Source organism: Lactuca virosa, chromosome 3 (genome assembly GCF_052849685.1).
Source record: "Lactuca virosa cultivar CGN04683 chromosome 3, Lactuca_virosa_CGN04683_v6, whole genome shotgun sequence".
Taxonomy (NCBI): Eukaryota; Viridiplantae; Streptophyta; class Magnoliopsida; order Asterales; family Asteraceae; genus Lactuca; species Lactuca virosa.
In genome coordinates, this window is record NC_136428.1 from 418,230,789 (window position 1) to 418,251,226 (window position 20,438).

Here is a 20,438-nt window from a genome sequence, read left to right on the forward strand (position 1 = left end):
TAGTCACTGATTTTTTTGTTACATTTCCCATTAAACTTGTCATCTTGTTCACAATCAATCCTTATGACCGGTTGATACGTGCTTAGTCGGTTTCTGGCATTATTTGCAGCTTTGATGAGACTTTGGTCATCTTCTCTAACGAGTCTCTAGCATTCATGATTTTTTCGGCGAAACATGCTCTTTCAGGAGTAGGTTTTTATGGGTCAGTTGTTGTTGTGTGTATTCATTTGATAAAAAAAATCCAAAAGTTCATTTATTCATCTGTAAAAATTGAGTTCATGAGCACATACATCAAGAAATATGAAATTGATCTTGAATGGACACATGAAAAACCATAAATTAAAATTCATGAACTCGAACTATCGAAATCGATTTCAAGAACACGACTTTCTAGAAGCCTACCATCTTCAATCATAGAAGTTGTATCCCCTACAAATCTTCCAACCCGAAAATCATAAACCCTAGAACTCAAAAACGCAAAATCATAAACAATATATGATGTATGTATGAAGTTCGACTTTCGAAGCTCGATCTGGAGTTCTTGAGTTCATGAGAAAAGAGAAGAAATAAAGAGAACGAGAGAATAGAAACCTTGAATATGAAACAAATCTGATGTGTATGTATGTGTGTGTTCATCTTTGTTTGTGTATGCGTTCTTGAATCTAGAAGATATATGATGTGTGTTAATCTTTATGTTAGAGAAAGAGAGAAAATAAAACAAAGAGAGAATGAGAGAATAGAAATATGGAACTGCCAAATATGTCGGAAAAGTCATAATAACCGTAGAAGATGACCATAGTCTTGCCGGAGCGGTCAAATACATCGAAAATCGGCTAAACCAATGATATCAGACCATAAATAAGGATGTTTTCTTGAACAGTTCAAACAAATTCATGACAGTTGTGGAAAATAAACCTTAATGACTAAATATATATACAAATCAAAAATATCATACCATTTTAAGTAAGTTTCCGTAATATTCTTTTATGAAAATGTTCTTCTTAGACAATGGACATGTTGCATTTATTATGACGCGTGGCAGGTTTTTTGCAACACTCGTCTTGTCTGATCGAGACATGTTACTTGTAATGAATAGAATTACATAAAACTATTAAATTTCTGTTGTAACCAGGGTAACTTGATTCGTTCTAGAACAAAATACTACAAACATCTCTTTGAAATACGAATTGGAGAGTTGCTATGTTGTTTACCAAGAATTCAGACTTCTTGAATCTTTCAGGTTTGACAATTCACAGACATCAACAATCATCATCGCCATTTTAGAGGTTAGAATGCTTCCGCCGAAATGCATATTGAAACAAAGACGATTTCGTGGTAATTTTGATTGGTGAATTCTATACGCGTTTATTATCGCAATTACCCGTTTTCCCATTTAGATATCTAATATCTTAGGTCAAATATCAGTTACCAAGATCTCCCTATTTCAAGAAATTCAGAGGTATTTCTCCGTTTCAAAGTTCTGTTTGTTTGTTAGATTTGAGCTTTAAGCTTATTAGGTTCTGCTAGATTTATTGTAATTAAAAACCCTAAGTTTGGATTCAGCTCTTCGCCTCTTCCCCGATGCTTTTGAAAATTTGGAACACAAAGGATCAGCGTTATTGAATGGATAATAATTATAATCATTCATCTCAATACAATCCATACCCTTATGGATATAATCCCAATTCTTCTCCATATCCACCACCTTCCAATTACCCTCAATATCCACCTTCCAATTCATCTCCATATCCACCGTATCCCCACCCATATCCACATCCATCACCACCACAAACCCCACCGGAATACTCATATCCACATCCATCACCACCACAAACTCCATCGGAATACTCATATCCACATCTATCACCACCACAAACCCCACCGGAATACTGGTACCCTCCTCCACAACCATTTTCCGGTGCACCACCTCCATATCAACACCCTGGATATGGCTACCCTCCCCCACCACAATACAATCAAGAAACCTTTCCTCCTCCATTTCCACCTCCTGAAGCTCAACTGCCTAACCACCACCACCTCCACCACCACCACCACCACCAAGATAGTGGTGGTGGTGGTGAAACACCACCACTCTCAGCTCCAATCTATTACCCGCCTATAGATCATCATTTATCTCAACTATCTTTATCTGAATCTGCACCATCCGCCCCCGCATCACCACCTGCACCCGCCGCCACGTCAGCAGAAACACCGCCAGTCACCCCTCCAATCTATCCAAGTGTGATTACAAACGAATCTTTATCAAGTCATAGTTTTCATGGGCATTCTTCAAATCCTGAGGTGCCTCTTTTACATAGCAACTCTCTTGATCTATCTCAAACTCCCTCTCTCAACAACGCCCCTTCATTCATAAACCCACAAAACAATCAACAATACCAAATGGTATCATTTGGGCCTTCAAAAAAGGCATTAAAAGTCCTCCTTCTACATGGGAATTTGGACATATGGATACACGAAGCAAAAAACCTTCCAAATATGGATATGTTTCATAAAACAATGGGGGATTTTTTCAATAGATTTCCTGGAACCCGAAGTAAAATCACCAGTGACCCTTATGTTTCCATAGCTGTGACAAGTGCTGTGATTGGAAGAACTTATGTGATTTCCAACAGTGAGAATCCAATTTGGAAACAACATTTTAATGTACCTGTTGCACATCATGCAGCTGAAATCCATTTTCTTGTTAAAGATAGTGATGTTGTGGGGTCACAACTTATAGGAGTTGTTGCAATCCCAGTTGAAGATCTGTATTCAGGAACAAGAATCGAAGGGTTTTTTCCATTGATTGGAACAAATGGAAGACCTTGTAAGAATGGAGCTGGTTTAGGGCTTTCAATTCAATACATTTCAATGGAGAATTTGAGTTTTTATCATAATGGGGTTGGAGTGAATCCTGAAGGGGTACCAGGGACATATTTTCCATTAAGAAGAGGGGGGAGGGTGACTTTATATCAAGATGCACATGTGCATAATGGGAGTTTACCAGATTTTAGGCTTGATGAAGGAATGCATTATGTTCATGGGACTTGTTGGAATGATATATTTGAAGCAATAAGTAAAGCAAGACATCTGATTTATATAACAGGGTGGTCTGTGTGGCATGAAGTGAGACTTGTACGTGGGGTTGGTAGTTTTCCCGAATATACCCTTGGTGAGCTTTTGAAATTGAAATCCCAAGAAGGTGTCAGAGTTTTGCTTCTTGTTTGGGATGATCCTACTTCAAGGAACATTTTGGGCTTCAAAATGGTAAGTTTTTTTTTTTTTTTTTTTTCTTATAATCTTTATTAACATGTGTTTGGATTTACATTTTGAAAGTGATAATTATGACCCGAATAATCAGAATCAGATAATCAGTTGTTTAAGGTATAAAAATTTTGGGCTTAATGTTAATTTTGTAAATATGTTGAAAGACAAGGACCTTTCAGTCATTTGGCCCCATAAGAATTGAAAAATATGTACATCACAAAGATCAAAGCTTTATTCAATATACATAAAAAAAGGTCAAAGCTTTATTCAGTATACACCACTTATACTTTATTTTTTTTCAATAAAACTATAATTTTTTCAGACATCTTTCCAATTTAACCAATGGTTAATTTTGAAAATTAGCATTAATATAGGACTTTTGAAATTTTTGGGCTTAATAATTAATATATAAATATTTATTTCAGGATGGATTTATGGCTACTCATGATGAAGAAACTCGGCATTTTTTTAAGCATTCTTCAGTGCAAGTGCTGCTTGTTCCTCGTATGGCTGGAAAAAGACACAGCTGGGTGAAGAAGCAGGTGTGCAAGAATTCTTAAATGTAGAATATATTTAATATATTTAAACAAAAAAAAAAAAAAAAAAAAGATTGTAACTATAGAATCTATATTCTCTAAAGTATAAAGTATGCAGCTTCGATAACTTTATAAGTAGAAATCTTTTTGAAGATATAAAAAAGTTGCACCTTTTATAAAGCTCTGGCTGTTTGTACATTTATAAACTTTTATTTTTTATAAAAAATATTTCAACTTTTTTATACTTAAAGGAGACATGACTTAATCTAATAAGCTGTATATGGGTGTTCCTTTTGACCTAATGCAGAAAGGACTTATTAATAAAGAAAGTTTTCCCATTAAATCCTAACTTGTTACAAACATGTCCTCTTTTTTCTTTTTTCATTTTCCCAAGTGTATCACATTTTCTCAAATATTTTTCAAACCATATACACCATTTGGACATTTATAAAGTTCTCTTATTTTTTTACTCAAAAAGTTGTACCTTTTACTCAAAAAGTTTCAACCTTTTTATATATATTGCTTTTTTACTTAATGAGACATGACCTAATCTAGTAAAGCTATGTCCTCATACTTTTCCATTTTTTTCAAACATTTACTAATTCATCCTTTTTCTATTATACTGGTGTTTCTTTTTTACTTAATGCAGAAAGAATGACTTAATAAAGAAAGTCACAAAAATGATACTTACCTCATTAAGTCCTAACTTTTTACAAATATGCCCTCATTTATCTGACTTGTTTCCACTTTCCCAGGTCTTCTTTCGTTTCTCAAATACTTTATAAACATCATTCATCTATTACAACACGTACAAAAGCTTCAAGTAAAGTGAAATTACGAATTCACCCTTTTTTCTAATATTGATTTTTTTTCTTAATGTGTTTTAGGAAGTTGGAACTATTTATACACACCACCAAAAAACAGTGATTGTTGATACTGATGCTGGATATGGTAAAAGAAGAATCATGGCTTTTGTTGGAGGACTTGACTTATGTGATGGGAGATATGATACTCCACAACATCCTTTGTTTAGAAGTCTTTCAACAGTTCATGCAGATGACTTTCATAACCCTACTTTCACGGTGATTAATCCAATATCTTTTTCATTTTTTCTTGACTTTTAGTTTGATTAATTCAATCTTTTTTGAGAAAATTGTATTGGGTTATTAATTTTTTCCAACATTTACCACAACTATCTTTAACAGAAGTTATATATTAAAATGAGTTCTTTTAGATGAGAATTATATTTGAATCACTTATTGATATACTTTTATTTATAACGAAAAGGGCAACTTAAAAGTTTGACATTTTTCCAAGCGAACCATTTTGACCTGTTATATTTCTATATTCCACAGGTAATTTTCCAGATTACACATTTTGACAAGTTTATATTTATCAAGTCAAAATGGTTAAATTTGAAAATATCTGAAACTTTTATGGATTTATTGGAAAAATGAAAGTATAAGTGGTTAAACCGCATAATTGCCCAAAATATAATGGTTATATCTAATTTCACAAATAGAACGAAAAAGCTTAAAAGGAAGATAGCTTCAAGTTTTTCCATAAAAGATATATATTTTGTTTTTCAAAAATGCAAAAATACTCGATATCACGGTTGCTTTCTTGCCATTTTCCCTTTATTAATATTATCTTTTGCAAGATATTATTTATTTATGAGTTATGAGAATATATATTTATTTTTATTTTTTTAATCAGGGTAATCTTGCGGGTTGTCCAAGAGAACCATGGCATGACATGCATAGTAAAATCGATGGTCCAGCAGCATATGATGTGATGACTAATTTTGAAGAAAGATGGCTAAAAGCTTCAAAGCCTCATGGTTTTAAAAAACTCAAAACTTCATATGATGATGCTTTACTTAGAATAGAAAGAGTACCCGAACTTTTGGGTGTAAATCATCAACCTTCCTTTAGTGATCAAGATCCCGAAGGCTGGCATGTACAGGTAACTAATTATTTATTTATTTATTTTTCAAAAAATATCAATTTAGCCCATATTTTTTGTATATATTATAACCTCTTTCTTTATTTCATGTAGATTTTCCGTTCAATCGATTCAAATTCGGTTAAAGGGTTTCCAAAGGATGCGAGGTTAGCTGCAGAAAAGGTGTGAGATTTACTGATTAAAATTTATGAAAAAGAAAATATTAAATATGAAATATGAAATATAAAATGAAAATGTTGTTGATGGATTTATAAACAGAATTTGGTTTGTGGGAAGAATGTGATGATTGATATGAGCATACATTCGGCATACGTGAAAGCTATTCGTTCCGCACAACATTTTATTTATATCGAGAATCAATACTTCATCGGATCATCATACAATTGGAGTTCCTATAAAGACTTGGGTAAATAACTTCTCTTTTATATATGCTTATTATGCATGTGCCTGATACAAACTTAAACTTTATCAGGCACATACTGTACTAGGCCTCGTACACACACTGTACCAGGCCTAGTACATGTACCAGGCCTGGTAGACTGTAACAGGCCTGGTACTACCATACAATGTACCATCGTGGTTTTATTGTGTGTATCAGGCACAATGTGCCTGATACATAGTTGCATGATATGGAGATGAAGATTTGGTAAATGAAGTTTTCCATATATGATTTATTATGTTTGTTAGGTGCCAACAATTTGATACCAATGGAGATTGCGCTTAAAATCGCAAGTAAAATCAAAGCACACGAAAGGTTTGCAGTGTATATCATCATCCCTATGTGGCCAGAGGGTGTCCCTACGGGCTCTGCTACACAACGTATTCTTTTTTGGCAGGTATATTAAATCCAAGAAATATCAACCTACTTACTTACAAATGCAATTAAAAATGTTTCATTTAAAAAAAAAAATTTGCAGAACAAGACGATGCAAATGATGTATGAGACGATTTACAAGGCTTTGGAAGAAGTTGGGCTTGAGGGATCATTTTCAGCACAAGATTATTTGAATTTCTTTTGTCTTGGAAACCGTGAAGCTTCTAGTCCAGATGATAATTTAGGTGATGAGAGCCCTTCTACGGGAAATACTCCTCAGGTGAGTGACCTCCCGTTTGACTCTTTGACTTTTTTAAGAATTAGCAGTCTACTTTCATTTATTTGTTAACACTACAGGATTATACTTTTGTTTCTTCCTATTTACAGCATTATAAGCTGAAAAATCTAACCAGTTATAGCAATGTTATCATTGGGTAAATTTTTCAAAGTACAATGTCCTAATAAGGAAAAAAGTTAGAATTCAATGTTGTAATAGAAATAAATAAGAGCAGGATTATTGCATCTTACTTTTATTTCTTCCTATTTACAGCATTTTAATTTGAAAAATCTACCCAATTATAGCAATGTCATCCAAATGCAATGCGATTTTTAGTGTGGGGTTTTTAAAGTACAATTTTTCCAATAAGAAAAATAAAAGTTATAAATACAATGTTGTATAATTGGGTGGTGTTTTCAATCTACAATGCCTGAATAGGAAAAAAAGATGAAAATACAACGCTGTAACATAAAGAAATAAAAGTAGGATACTATAATAAACAAATGAATTAGTACTTCCTATTAGAAAACTAATACATTTAAGCATTATTTCTAGGTTCTATTTATTCAGAAATTGTTTTTTGTCTCATGAAATAAGGAGAATAAATGTGATTGTGGGTCCCACTTTCAACAAATTTGATCATTGTAATCCTAAATGATCAGAATCAGTATTTATTTACAAACATCCAAAACACCCCGTAACAAATACCTGTTTTGCAACATAGGCCCTCACATATTTGTTACGTTTTCTCACATAAAAAGTTGTTTATTTTTCATAGCAAAGCAATGAATACATTTATTTTTAAAATAAAATTATTATTATTATTATTATAGGGACTTTCTCGTAAAAGCCAGAGATTCATGATATATGTACATTCAAAAGGCATGATAGTTGATGATGAGTATGTAATTATCGGATCTGCAAATATAAATCAACGCTCTATGGAGGGATCAAGAGACACAGAAATTGCAATGGGAGCTTATCAACCTCATCATACCTGGGCAATAAAACACGCCAATCCACTAGGACAGGTAATCTTTTTCCCCTTTTTTATTTTTTTAATTCTCAATTTCCCAAAGGAATGGAATCGTTCATTCCGTCGGAATGAGAAAAAACTCTTTGTTTTGTTTTGATGGAATGGAATCACATGACACGTGTTTTTTTTGTAGGTATACGGATACCGAATGTCCCTATGGGCAGAACATCTTGGGCACGTGGACGACCGTTTTACACATCCGGAATCTCTGGAATGCGTGCGCCACGTCAGATCATTATCCGAAGCTAATTGGAAACAATTTGCATCGGATCAAGTATCAGAAATGAGGGGACATCTTTTGAAATACCCCGTTGAGGTTGACCGAAGAGGAAAAGTCAAATCTCTTCCTGGATTTGAAACTTTCCCCGATGTAGGTGGCCAAATCGTCGGCTCCTTCCTTGGGATTCAAGAGAATTTGACTATTTGACCAGTTTTTTTTTTTTTTTTTTGTTGACAGTTTTGACTTTTCAAGATTTAGGGTTTCTTCATATTCCAATTTTTTTGATAGAGTTTATGATGTGTATAGTTTTGTATGCAAATAGTTTGTTCTTTATGTTATATTTGTTGATTGTACATTTGAGTACCCTTTCTTTATATTTAAATAAATCTTTTGAATTTGTGCCTTTTGGTATATGTAGTTTCTAGGGATGGTTTGAGTTTCACGGGTTTATAATGCAAAATATCATTTTGAAGGTTTAGGATTTTGGGTTTATGGAAGTTTGAAATTGACATTTTATTGGTTTATAGCCAAATCATTAAAACCCATACTAGGTTTTACAAATTCTATGTTCTTAGAAGATTTCATATTTTCATGTTTATCAAGATAAAATTGCAAATTGTGTTGTAAAAAAACGTATAAAAAATAATAATTTTATCAATTTACTCATTTAGATATTGTGTGTAGTGACAAACCATTACAATTTTACCATTTAAGAAAATCAATTTTATCCGTTTTGAAAAAAGAAAAATTGAAATAAATACAATCGTAATTTAGTTTCACGTTGATTTGATCACAAAACTATTACTTTCTTTATGGTTATTGAGTGGCTAATTAGACAAAAAGTAATAGTTGAGTAGATTAAAAAAAAAAAAAAGTTATAGTTATTGGTACGTTATGTATTATGCATTTTACTAGGGCTGTAAACGAACCGAACGAACACGAATGGGTTTGTTCATGTTCGTTCGTTTAAGTTAACCGAACAAATGAACGAACACGAACAGTTAAACGAACGAGTTTTCTTGTTCATGTTCGTTCGTTTAACAAACTACATTGTTCATGTTCGTTCGTTTATGTTTGTGAACATGCTAAACAAACAAACATAGACGAACAAAGATAAACAAACATATATGAACATAAATGAACATATAATCTAGTAATGTAATCAAACACCATTAAACATATATGAAGATAAAAGGAACTTATATGAACGAACATAAACAAACGTAAACGAACAACATAAACGAACGTTCACGAACATAATTGAACGAACGAGACCATTGTTCATGTTCGTTCGTTTAACTAAACGAACGAAAATTTGTGTTCATGTTCGTTCATTTATTAAATAAACGAACATAAACAAATTTCTCGCCGAACGGTTCACGAACAGTTCGTTGAACGTTCAGTTCGTTTACAGCCCTACATTTTACCCTAATATCAAAACATACTAACTAGAAGAAATGGTTTTTCTAACTGTTAAAAATTAAAATAGTTTAATCGCTACAAAAAAAAAATTGATACGTAACTAAATCGATAAAACAATGAAAGTGTATATATTTATCTATATTTTGTCCTAAAACAATCATTTTTGCATAAAAAACACTATGTTCTTGCAAAGTTGAACACTTTTAAACAAAGGGCGTCAAAAAAACAACTCTTTTCCATATTTTGCATTTTTATAACTTCATAAATCGCCAATTCCTTTTAATAGCATTTTTAAAGCATTTTCACAAGAAAAATAATCGTTAACCGGATGTCATCTGATATGAGTTACTTAATGCGATGAAAAAACACATTGGCATTTTCAAAAATTACATGCACATCAAACTCTATTTTATGCATCATGTTTTATTACAATAGGTTATTTTCAGTATTATTTTTGGATGTTTGGATGTGTTTTATGAAATTTATCATTTAATATTTGTGACTTGAATAATGAACTTCTAGTGTTTTCGTTAAATCATTATGATTACTAGATTCTATAAAGTTAAATAATCAGTAATTTCGTATCAGTTACAATAAAGTGAAGTATCAAAGAAACTGTAATCACTTAATTAGCTTTCTGCATCAAGTTTCAAGTAATCCTCCAAATACCAAAATGAAATTCTCAATTTGGCATGATTACGTTCTCAAGGTGATTGTTTTGTAAAACTAAAAATAAATAAATAATGCAAATCCATTTTTTTGTTAGCATTATTACATTCTTAGGGTGATTGTTTGTAAAAGAAAAAAAAAATTAAAATTACATCTAAACACCTCACAAAAGTTTTAACTGAAGGACTAGTTCTGTAAGAAGAAAAACGAAAAGAAAAAGGAATGTTGACAGTGGGATTTGAACCCACGCCCTTTCGGACCAGAACCTTAATCTGGCGCCTTAGACCAACTCGGCCATATCAACACATGTTTTACACGTCAAATGTAAAAATCAAATAATCATATAATTAATAAATTATATTGGATATAAGAAATAACCATGCACTTTCCATTTCTTTTATTATAGCGTACGTATCTCACTTTTTTCTTATCACAAACAGTGCATCAATTTTTATCCATAGTCGCAATTCTTGAGTCTTGATTTCACTTAAGATCATGGTTTTTATGTCATCTCAATTTTCTACAAAAATGTCCACGCAAAATATAATGCTTATGCCACAGAAAAAATTAACACTTTCAAACTTCAAATTTTGTACTGTTTTTCTTTTAATTATAGCATGAAAGTTCATATTTTCATCATATCATTGTACTTATATTTCTCACATATCATTTTTTATTCCTTCTTTCTTTTCAGAAATTTCTCCATAAAAACAAAAGAGATTTTATATCAAGCTTTTAACTTTGAAAAAAATTCAAATCGAAGAAAAAGATTTATTTTGAAATATGAGTTTAATTTATTTATTTTAGAACAAAATTTTCATAATCCAAAAGTTAATTCAAATATATTTTGAATTTTTTTTTAAAATGTAATTTTACACCTTTCAAGCATATAATTACTTTCGCCGATTATTTTTATAGTTTAAGCTTCACCTATGCACACTAATTTTGCCAAACATACTCTTAGTTTGGAGAATCATCCACTTCCTCATGAGAATATATATATATATATATATATATATATATATATATATATATATATATATATATATATATATTATTTTTTTTGTTGCAAACATACTTAATTGAATGTACAATTTCTAAAAAGGTTAAAAGTATAGTATTATCATAAGAAATAAAATTTTGATGATACAGTTATAAAAAATTTGATAAAAATATGTAAGTTTTAAAGTTTTTAATACTCGTAAGTCGTAAGCATGTCATAAAACATGCCGATTGTGCGAATATCATCTTAATTAAAATAAGAAAATTAACCATTGGTATAATGTGTAAATTATTCAAAGTAGAATTCCATATTAAAAAATTAATTTGAAAATACAATACAACATTGTAATAAAATAAACAAAAAATACAATGTCTTAAAATACATTTCTATTTCTTGCATTTTATTCAAAGGTTGTGATCCCAAACCAGACAATTTTTCCATGACTTTTTTACCATCTACTTTCAATAATTTTAATCTAAACCATAAAAAGCACCACAAATAGATCTAACAAAACAAAAAATCAAATAAAATTATACAAAAATCACATCCAAATAAAATAAAACTCTTGTTCTCTCATATCATAACATTTTAATTTCTCAATTGTTGATAGGTTTTTTCCCTTTTCTTGCCCTTTCTAATTCTGATTCGGCTTCTTTAAGTTGCTCTTGAAGCCTTGAAACTCGTATCTCTATCTCTTCTAGTGTCCCTCGAGTAAACAAAGGTTTATATGGTTTCAAGAAATGTTGAGAAAAATCTTTTAATGCTTCCACTCCACAAACCTGTCAAAAACACAAGGGTAGATCAGTCAATTCCCTTTTTCGTTTATCATATACAAAAAAGAAAATAGGGTCAACTTTTGAAGGTCTTGTAATCATAGGTTGTACCCTTTAATGTTAATAAATATTTCTCCAACTATAATAAATAAGTTGTCCATTAACCCTCAAAAGTCAAACATTTGACCTTTTTTCCAGGATCAACAGAGTAGTAGTACATTATACATTGTATTATTAAATTAAAAAAATAAAATAAAAATCCAAACACATAATTAGCAAAGAATTATTTACCTCTTGAGGAAGCAATGGCAACTTTGTAATATTGAAATCATCATATAACATGTAGAATTGATCAAGGTATTTTTGCTGCATTTTCATTCGAGCTTTCAGCAATTTAGATTCAACACCTGAAATAAAATCCAATGTAAGCTTCATGAGTATACAACATGAACAATATAACAAAAAAATATTTTAAGATATTTAAATTACTCTTGCATCATTTAAATTCCTTTTGTTGTGTGAAAAAAAAAACATTGAAACAACATCAACTTGCTACAACTTGTAGGTTGACCATTGTTTCAAGATTCTAATTAGTAAAAAGATAAATAAAACCATAACTTTAAAAAAAAAAAAAAAAAAAAAAAAAAAAGAAGTATACCTTCTTCATCAAAAAGCACTTGATTGATGATAATATTATGTGTATCAATCTCAAATTTAGTGAGTTCTTGAACCAATCTTTCAGTTTCATATAATGAGAGGAATTCAGGAATGCAAACGCATACAAAAGTTGTCAAATCCTGCAATTGAGAAAGTAAAGATATGTTAAATTACTTATTTGCCCATGGTCAGTAAGTACTACATTATGCTCCTGTTCTTGTTGCTGCTTATAGGAATCTTGCAACACATCTATTTTGGGAGTTTTTCATGTTAAATGTATTCAACCATTACAAGATTCTCCTATTGCTGTTACTACTCAAGGGTATTTTAGACATTTGACTAAAATATATGCATATTACCGGATCTTTGAACTGTCTGTTGACTTGTTCAATAACTTCTTTCATACCCTCAAGCCTTCCCAATATTGCATCCTCACCAAACTCTTCTCCAACACCAAACATACGAGTCATCTGCCATTATTTTTTCACCAATTCGTTAAGTAAAAAGACCAAAAAGGACATTAATATGTTTTGTTGAATAATTTCATTTAGAAACACAAAAGTTTATTCATCAATAAGAAAATTTACTTTCTACCGATTATAATATCATCTTTTCACATACTACTTACCAAAAATCTTTATAAAAATTGCCATCTATATTCCAGATTTCCAGATACAACATATTATTAGTCTTCTACAAGAACTCTTGAATTTATAGTTAAAAAGAGGGGTAACACAGTACTTTTCCATTGGATAATCAATTTTGTAAATTTGAGCCCCGAATAATCAGAAACTTTTCAAATCGTAATAACCAAATAATCAAGTAGAAAACGTGCATCCAAACACGACTTTGAACACTTATTATCATATCTTTATTTTTTTTCCCACAATTTAGCAAAATAAAAATGCTAATTTTTTAAAATGAAAAATAAATAATACCTGACCCAATAATCCACCAAATTTACTCTTTAAAGTCATCATTTTGGCAAGACCTTTCTCTAATGTTGATGGGAATTGCAATAACCGAAGTGTATGACCAGTTGGAGCAGTATCAAACACTATCACAGAGTAATCCATCGTTTGCACCAACCTATAATTAATATATTTTTTTTAAAAAAGAAAAAAAAAAGTATTTCTTTTTTAGAACAATAAAGATAAATAGTAACATTTAAGTCACATAACAAATGGAAGATTTTTTATTCCTCTCGAAATCTGAAGAGAAGAACACCTAATTGGTTGATTAGAAATCGATTAGGATGGAAGGTTCTTCTACTTTATTGTCTTGGAGGGTATTTTAGTCATTTTATTTTTACCAGCAGACAAACACTTCTAATGTTGAGTAAAGCCGATTGTTGCAGTTTGACAAGATTTAATATCTGAACATGTTACACAACTGAAGTTGAAAAACCATTTTTGTTCTGAATGGTAAATGCAAAATGACCAAATTATCCCTAACTTTAATCAACAGATAGATAATCTTATTTTCATTCTTTAAGTCCCAATAATCACTTTGAAAAATGCATATCAAAACACATTCTTGACAATGTAGTAATGTACAAGAAATAGCAATGCACTTTCATGTGTTTGTTATGACATCATATTTAGATTTCTTTCTATTATACAATATTGTAATTTAAGTTTTTTTTTTTAATTTATTTATTAGAACATTATATTTTGAAAAATCTATCCAACTATAGCAATGAAAACTGCTTTGTAAGTTTGTATATGAATGATATTGCTATAATGTGTAATGTTGTAATAGGAAGAAATTAAAGTAGGATGTTATTAGTTTATAATAAATTAATCAGTGAAAGTACATTTCCATTTTTTGATTGTTATATTTCTGAATTATATTAAAAGTATAAAAAAACCAATACTCACTTTAGCATCTCAGCAAAACTCATAGCCTCATCAATTCCAGGAATTGAATTTGCTAAATCAGATAGAAAACCATCCATTCCATCTGAACTACCGGTTTCTTCAGGCTCCACAGTAGGATCCACCTCCTGCAAAAGACCAAAATACCCTCATTACATATATATTTATAGCAAACAAAAAATATTTAAATAAAATTAAACTGGAAAATTACAGAAAAAAACCATTATATTTTGGGCAGTTTTGAGGTTTAGCCACTAATACTTTACTTTTTTCCAATCAAACCATAAACGTTTCAGACATTTTTTATTTTTCCAAATTAACCATTTTGACCAAAACAGGTCAAAAGGGTTAAAAATGTGTGAAACTTTTCTGGTTTAATTGAAAAAAAAAAGTAAGGTATAAGTAGTTCAAACACAAGATTTTTCAAAATGTAATGGTTCTTTCTGTAATTTGCCCTAAATAAAAATTTAAAAATTATTATATAAGTAGTTGAATTTTATTTTGAAGTCCATTCCTTTTCCTACCAACCAAACGTGTCACAGATTCCTATTTCTTTGACAGATTTCATTCCTTCCAAAAACATTCTATGAACCCCTAATTCAACCTAGATCACATAACCCTATCCCCAAATATCAAAATCAATCAAGAAACATGAAACCAACTATCAATGACTTGTCATAGCATACAACAAGGTGAACCCATTAACTAAAGATGAAGTCTTGGGTGAAGGAACATTCAAAAAGATATGGTTATAACCATTCTTGTAGCTTATATTAATAACCATTTATTGAATATTCTAATCAATCATGAAACTTGAAACTTGAAACTTGAAACTAATTACCAAAGACTCATCATAGCATACAAAATGCTGAAGTTTTGTTGGATAAACAAAATCAACAAGTTATAATTGTAAATATTGTCATCATGGCATATAAACTTCTACTAAACCATATATCATCCAAGTTCAAATGATCCCAAAACACTAGAATTAACCGATAACTGTGAAATTAATTGCTAAAGAGTTATCTACAAGCTATGATTTTCTCAATCTTTGTAAACAGGCTTGAATTTTCTACCTTCTTTTAAAAATTGACCAACCAAGTTCACATAAATCTCAAGTCAGTGAATAAACACAATGAAGCATTGTAAACAAAATTGAATCTCTTTTACCCCTTTCTGATAATTGACTAATCAAAGTTCAAATAAACCCTAAATCCCACATAAACTCCAAATACTAAAATCAATTAGGAAAAACAAAATTAACCAGCAAAGACTCATCATAGCATACAAGATTGCGAACCCATCAACCAATATCATGGTTCTTCAATGAATAACCAAAATACAGCATATCGATTTTTGGAATTCGGGCAACCTAGTTGATATAATTCAAACAATTATTGAACCAATAACTTTAAAAAATGGTAATTGAGTAGCGTACGACTAACCATAGCATACAAATTGGTGAAACCATTAACCAAAGTAGGAGATTTTGTGAATCTTTGTTGGAAAGCATCGCTGAGATTATGAGCTGGGTCAGTTGAGATGATAAGAACAGAGGATCTAACAGAAGCCAAAAGGATTGAAAGAATTGAGCTGCACGTAGTTTTCCCAACACCTCCTTTGCCACCAACAAATACCCACTTCAAACTCTCTTGTTCCAATACATTGCGAATCGTCCCTTCTGGTATCTCTTCTTGTCCAGCCATCTCTACCCCTTATTTTCTCTCTGTTTTATTGAGTTTCAGTAATTTTACAGAAACCCTTAAAATCGGAGAGGGAGAGAGAGAAAGCGGTGGTGATTTTGGATTTTTGGTGATGGGTTTTTGATGATTTTGATGTGATTAGTTTAGTTCCGGGATAGATCTACACAGATGGGCTCTACGGGATAAATAATAACTAAGGAAGTTCGGAAGGTCATTATTGGGAAAATAGTGAAGTTATCTTTTCGTTTTATTTGCGTTTAGACGATTTATTTTAGAAAAAATTATTAATATAGTCAAATTTGATAATTATTTTATAAAAAATAGTTAAAACAGCCAAAATTATACTCAATAACCATCAATTTCAGATTAGGACCGGCTATGAAATGAGTATTCCATCAAAGTACAAGCATTATGCTTTGGAGACATTTACCTATGAAATCAGTCATTCTATCTATAAAATAGGCTAGTTTTAGATATAAAAACTTTTTTTTTAAATAACTTTTTTCTATTTTTTTGGTTGGGAAAATTCTCTGATGAGCTATGGACAAAAATATATATTTTTCTGAAAAGTTAAAAAAAAATTCAAAGATATAAGTCATAAACTAAGATTTTTTTTTGCATATTTTAGATAAAATCTACTAATTTGTACGAATTCATAGTCATAGTTGTTTGATTTCATAGTCAACCTTAAGAAATTCATAGTCAAAACCAACAATTTAAAAAAAAATCTACTGACAAATAACAGCAGATGAAATGAGAGCATTTCATAGATGGATTGTAATTAGAGGTGTCAAAATACCTGAACCCAAACCGGAATAAGATTAATAGGGTCTAAAATGAAAATCGGGTTAACCCGACAAGCCCGAAATATACTTAGGGTCGGGTTTTGGGTAACATTATTTATAAAATTTCGGGTTCGGTTTAAACCGAACGATTAAACTAACCCATTGGAAACATACTTTACCTATTTTGCATTCTACAACCTTTTCAATCACGTCTTCAACGACACTTTCAATCCATGATTCTTCATATGTAACTGATAGGAGTTTTTTTCTTCTATTTTTTTCATATTTACCTTGTCAAATATTATTCATATATAATATAATTGAATAGTTGATGGACCGAAGGAGCATATTAATAATTTGTTCGAGTAGTTCCTTACTAAAGATTGTTAGTAGCATATTCTCATCCATGGACCACTCACCCATATATATATATATATATATATATATATATATATATATATATATATATATATATATATATATATATATATATATATTAGGGTTAAGTTCATGTGAGACGGCCTAATTTTGTGAGACCGTGAGACACAATCCTAGCCATTCATTTGGTAGATAAAACAAAAAACATTTTTAAAATACAAAATAATTGAAAATTTTCGAAAAAAAAATTTCAAATATTATTTTCGGAATTTATATTTTCCAAAAAAAAATAAAAAAAAAATACTTTTTTTACATATTCTAGTAGAATAATAGAATATTCTACATATCCGAGAAATCTAGTATAATATTCTAACATTCTAAAAACCACATTAGAATATTTACAGTGTAATATTCTATTAGAATATTTCACGTATTTAAAAAAAACGGTAATTTTTTTTTATTTTTTTTTTATTTTTTTATATTTTTTTAGGTAATTAAAGTTCCGAAATTAATAATTAAAAAAAGAATTTTTGGATTTTTCCTTTTATTTTGCATTTTAAAATTATTTTTAGATTTGGTCTCACGGTCTCACAAAATTAGCATGGTCTCAAATGAACCTAAACATATATATATATATATATATATATATATATATATATATATATATATATATATATATATATATATATATATATATACACACACATACACTAGGTGAATGCACGTACGTTGCGCAGAAACACCTATATAGTTGAAGTCTTTACAAATATATGTTTTTTTTAAATATACCAATAACGTTGTTGTTAAATTTGATATAAAAATTTGTATACTAAATTGATATAATATATTGATTATTTTGAATTATATTATAATATATATATATATATACATCTATTATAACTGCATAATCTCAATCGTTTGAATGACTTCTATCCGCAAGTTACACATGAATAAAATTAAATATAATATATGATTTAATGTTAGTTATAGTTGTTGTTATTGTTAATTAATTTTTTAAAATTTATTTGCTTAGTGTTTTAATTTCTATCATTATAATTAAAACATCAAACATTATTTTTTTGATTTTAAAGATAACAATATAATCATTTATATAGAGTTATTTTTAACTATTGTTATTGTAAGTTATTTTAAGCTACTTATTTGAAAACTTTTAACGATTATAAAAATATATTTAGTAAATATTTTAGTTCAATTGAGATTACAATTTAATTTTTTGCATTTATCACTATAATTTATCAATTTTAACTATTTACAAAATATTTTTTGGTTTTTTAAGTGGAACTGAAATTTATATTTAAGTTGACATTGTAATGTTATATTTAAATTAACAATTTAAGTATTTTGTCAAAACTGTTCAAAAGTTTTAGCTTTAAACCCAATAATGGTTTACTTACAACAACATACTAAATCTAATAAATTAAGTATAATATGTTAAAAGTTAAAGACATAACTTTATAAGTAGAAGTAAAGATATTGTTTTAAAATTGAAATTTAGTATATATATGATTACACTTTAGGTTTGATATTTATTTAACCTTATTAACCAACTTATAATCATTATTAGAAAGACACTACAATTAATCACTTTTAACTACTTACAAAATATTTTTTTGGTTGTTTAATTTAACTAAAATTTATATTTAAGTTGGCCATGTAATGTTATATTCAAATTAATAATTTAAATATTTTATACAGATTGTTCCAAAACTGTATCTTTAAAATGATAATGGTTTACATCCAACAATATATTAAAACTAATAAATTAAGTATAATATGTTAAAAGTTAAAAAAAACATACTTTATGAGTAGAAGTAAAGATATTATTTTAATATTGAAATGTAGTTTATATATGATTACACTTTAGATTTGATATTTATTTAGCCTTATTAACCAACTTATAATTATTATTAGAAAGAAATTGAAAAATCATGGGAGTTTCAAATGAATGTGGTGAAAGGAAAAATGCATAGGAGTTTCAAATGAATGTGGTGAAAGAAAAAATGTTTCATTTATAATATAGTATGATATGATATGATATATATATATATATATATATATATATATATATATATATATATATATATGCACTTTGAAGTTTAAACTATATAACTATATATAAAGCATAATTCTTTGGGCGTAAATAATAGTTATATTATACTGGAAAGAAGATAGTGTACCTGTGTAGCTGAATCTGAGGTTTATGTAATGCTTAGTATATGAACAATGACTATCTTACAGTTGAAAATGTTTACTGATTTATATAATTACATTTTATAATTACCTAACATAAACCTTAGGTACTGAAAAGTACTAGACTTTATTCTATCAATTTGTTTTGACTAATTTGTGAGTCACTTATTTTAGATATAATCCGACTAACCCGATTAAAATGACCTAATTAACCCGAAATCCGAATAACCCGAACCCAACAAGTTAGTTCCATTTCATAGATTGATTGCAATCCATCTATGAAATACTCTAATTCTATATGCGATTTGTCGGTAGATTTTTTTTAAATAGTTAGTTTTGACTATGATTTTCTTAAAGTTGCCTACGAAATCAGAAAGCTATGATTATGAATTCATACAAATTAGTAGATTTTATATAAAAATTTGCAAAAAAATCTTAGCTCATGACTTATATCTTTGGAATTCTTGTTTAACTTCTCAGAAAAGTACATTTTCTTGTCCGTAGCTTCGACAGAGAATTTTCCCAACCAAAAAACTAGAAAAATGAATGGTTTAAAAAAAGGTTTTTATACCTAAAACTTGTTGATTTTTCAGAGATGAAATGGTTGATTTCATAGATGGATTTTCCATCCGTGAACGTACAAGTCTCCAAAGTAGAAACGTGCATAAATTATTTGTACATTCGCATATAGAGTACTCGTTTCATAGCCGGTCCTAATCCATCTTCGAAATTGATAGCTATTGTGTCTAATTTTGTTTTTCTTTTTTTTCTATTTTTTACAAAGTAATTAGCAAATTTGGCTATATTACTAGTTTTCTTTAACTTGTTAAATATGTTCGTATACT

The 20,438-nt window shown here is 29.5% G+C and overlaps 2 protein-coding genes and 1 non-coding gene across 4 annotated transcripts; 1 reads left to right on the top strand and 2 right to left on the bottom strand.

The window, feature by feature from the left end:
- The first annotated feature begins 1,107 nt into the window (after positions 1-1,107).
- LOC145167807 (phospholipase D gamma 1-like) lies at positions 1,108-8,512 on the top strand. Of its 2 annotated transcripts, XM_079087054.1 has the most exons (11): positions 1,108-1,459; positions 1,564-3,267; positions 3,693-3,809; positions 4,691-4,885; positions 5,520-5,768; positions 5,862-5,930; positions 6,027-6,174; positions 6,456-6,604; positions 6,686-6,862; positions 7,693-7,890; positions 8,029-8,512. In XM_079087054.1, exons 2-11 carry the CDS (start codon positions 1,624-1,626, stop codon positions 8,320-8,322), a joined length of 3,240 nt encoding a protein of 1,079 aa, XP_078943180.1. In that variant the 5' UTR covers positions 1,108-1,459; positions 1,564-1,623; the 3' UTR covers positions 8,323-8,512. The 2 variants fall into 2 exon arrangements, with proteins under 2 accessions (XP_078943180.1, XP_078943179.1); XM_079087053.1 differs by having other exon boundaries at positions 1,108-3,267.
- A 1,917-nt stretch (positions 8,513-10,429) lies between these two features.
- Positions 10,430-10,510, bottom strand: TRNAL-AAG (transfer RNA leucine (anticodon AAG)). Its single transcript has one exon. It is a non-coding gene; the product is annotated as a tRNA-Leu (tRNA).
- A 1,021-nt stretch (positions 10,511-11,531) lies between these two features.
- Positions 11,532-16,413, bottom strand: LOC145167808 (P-loop containing nucleoside triphosphate hydrolases superfamily protein). Its single transcript, XM_079087056.1, has 7 exons — positions 15,962-16,413; positions 14,520-14,644; positions 13,578-13,728; positions 12,999-13,109; positions 12,641-12,779; positions 12,274-12,389; positions 11,532-11,988 (listed from the first exon to the last, which is right to left on the bottom strand). The coding sequence occupies exons 1-7, from the start codon at positions 16,220-16,222 to the stop codon at positions 11,806-11,808; spliced, it is 1,086 nt and encodes a 361-aa protein (XP_078943182.1). The 5' UTR covers positions 16,223-16,413; the 3' UTR covers positions 11,532-11,805.
- Between the last annotated feature and the right edge of the window lie 4,025 nt (positions 16,414-20,438).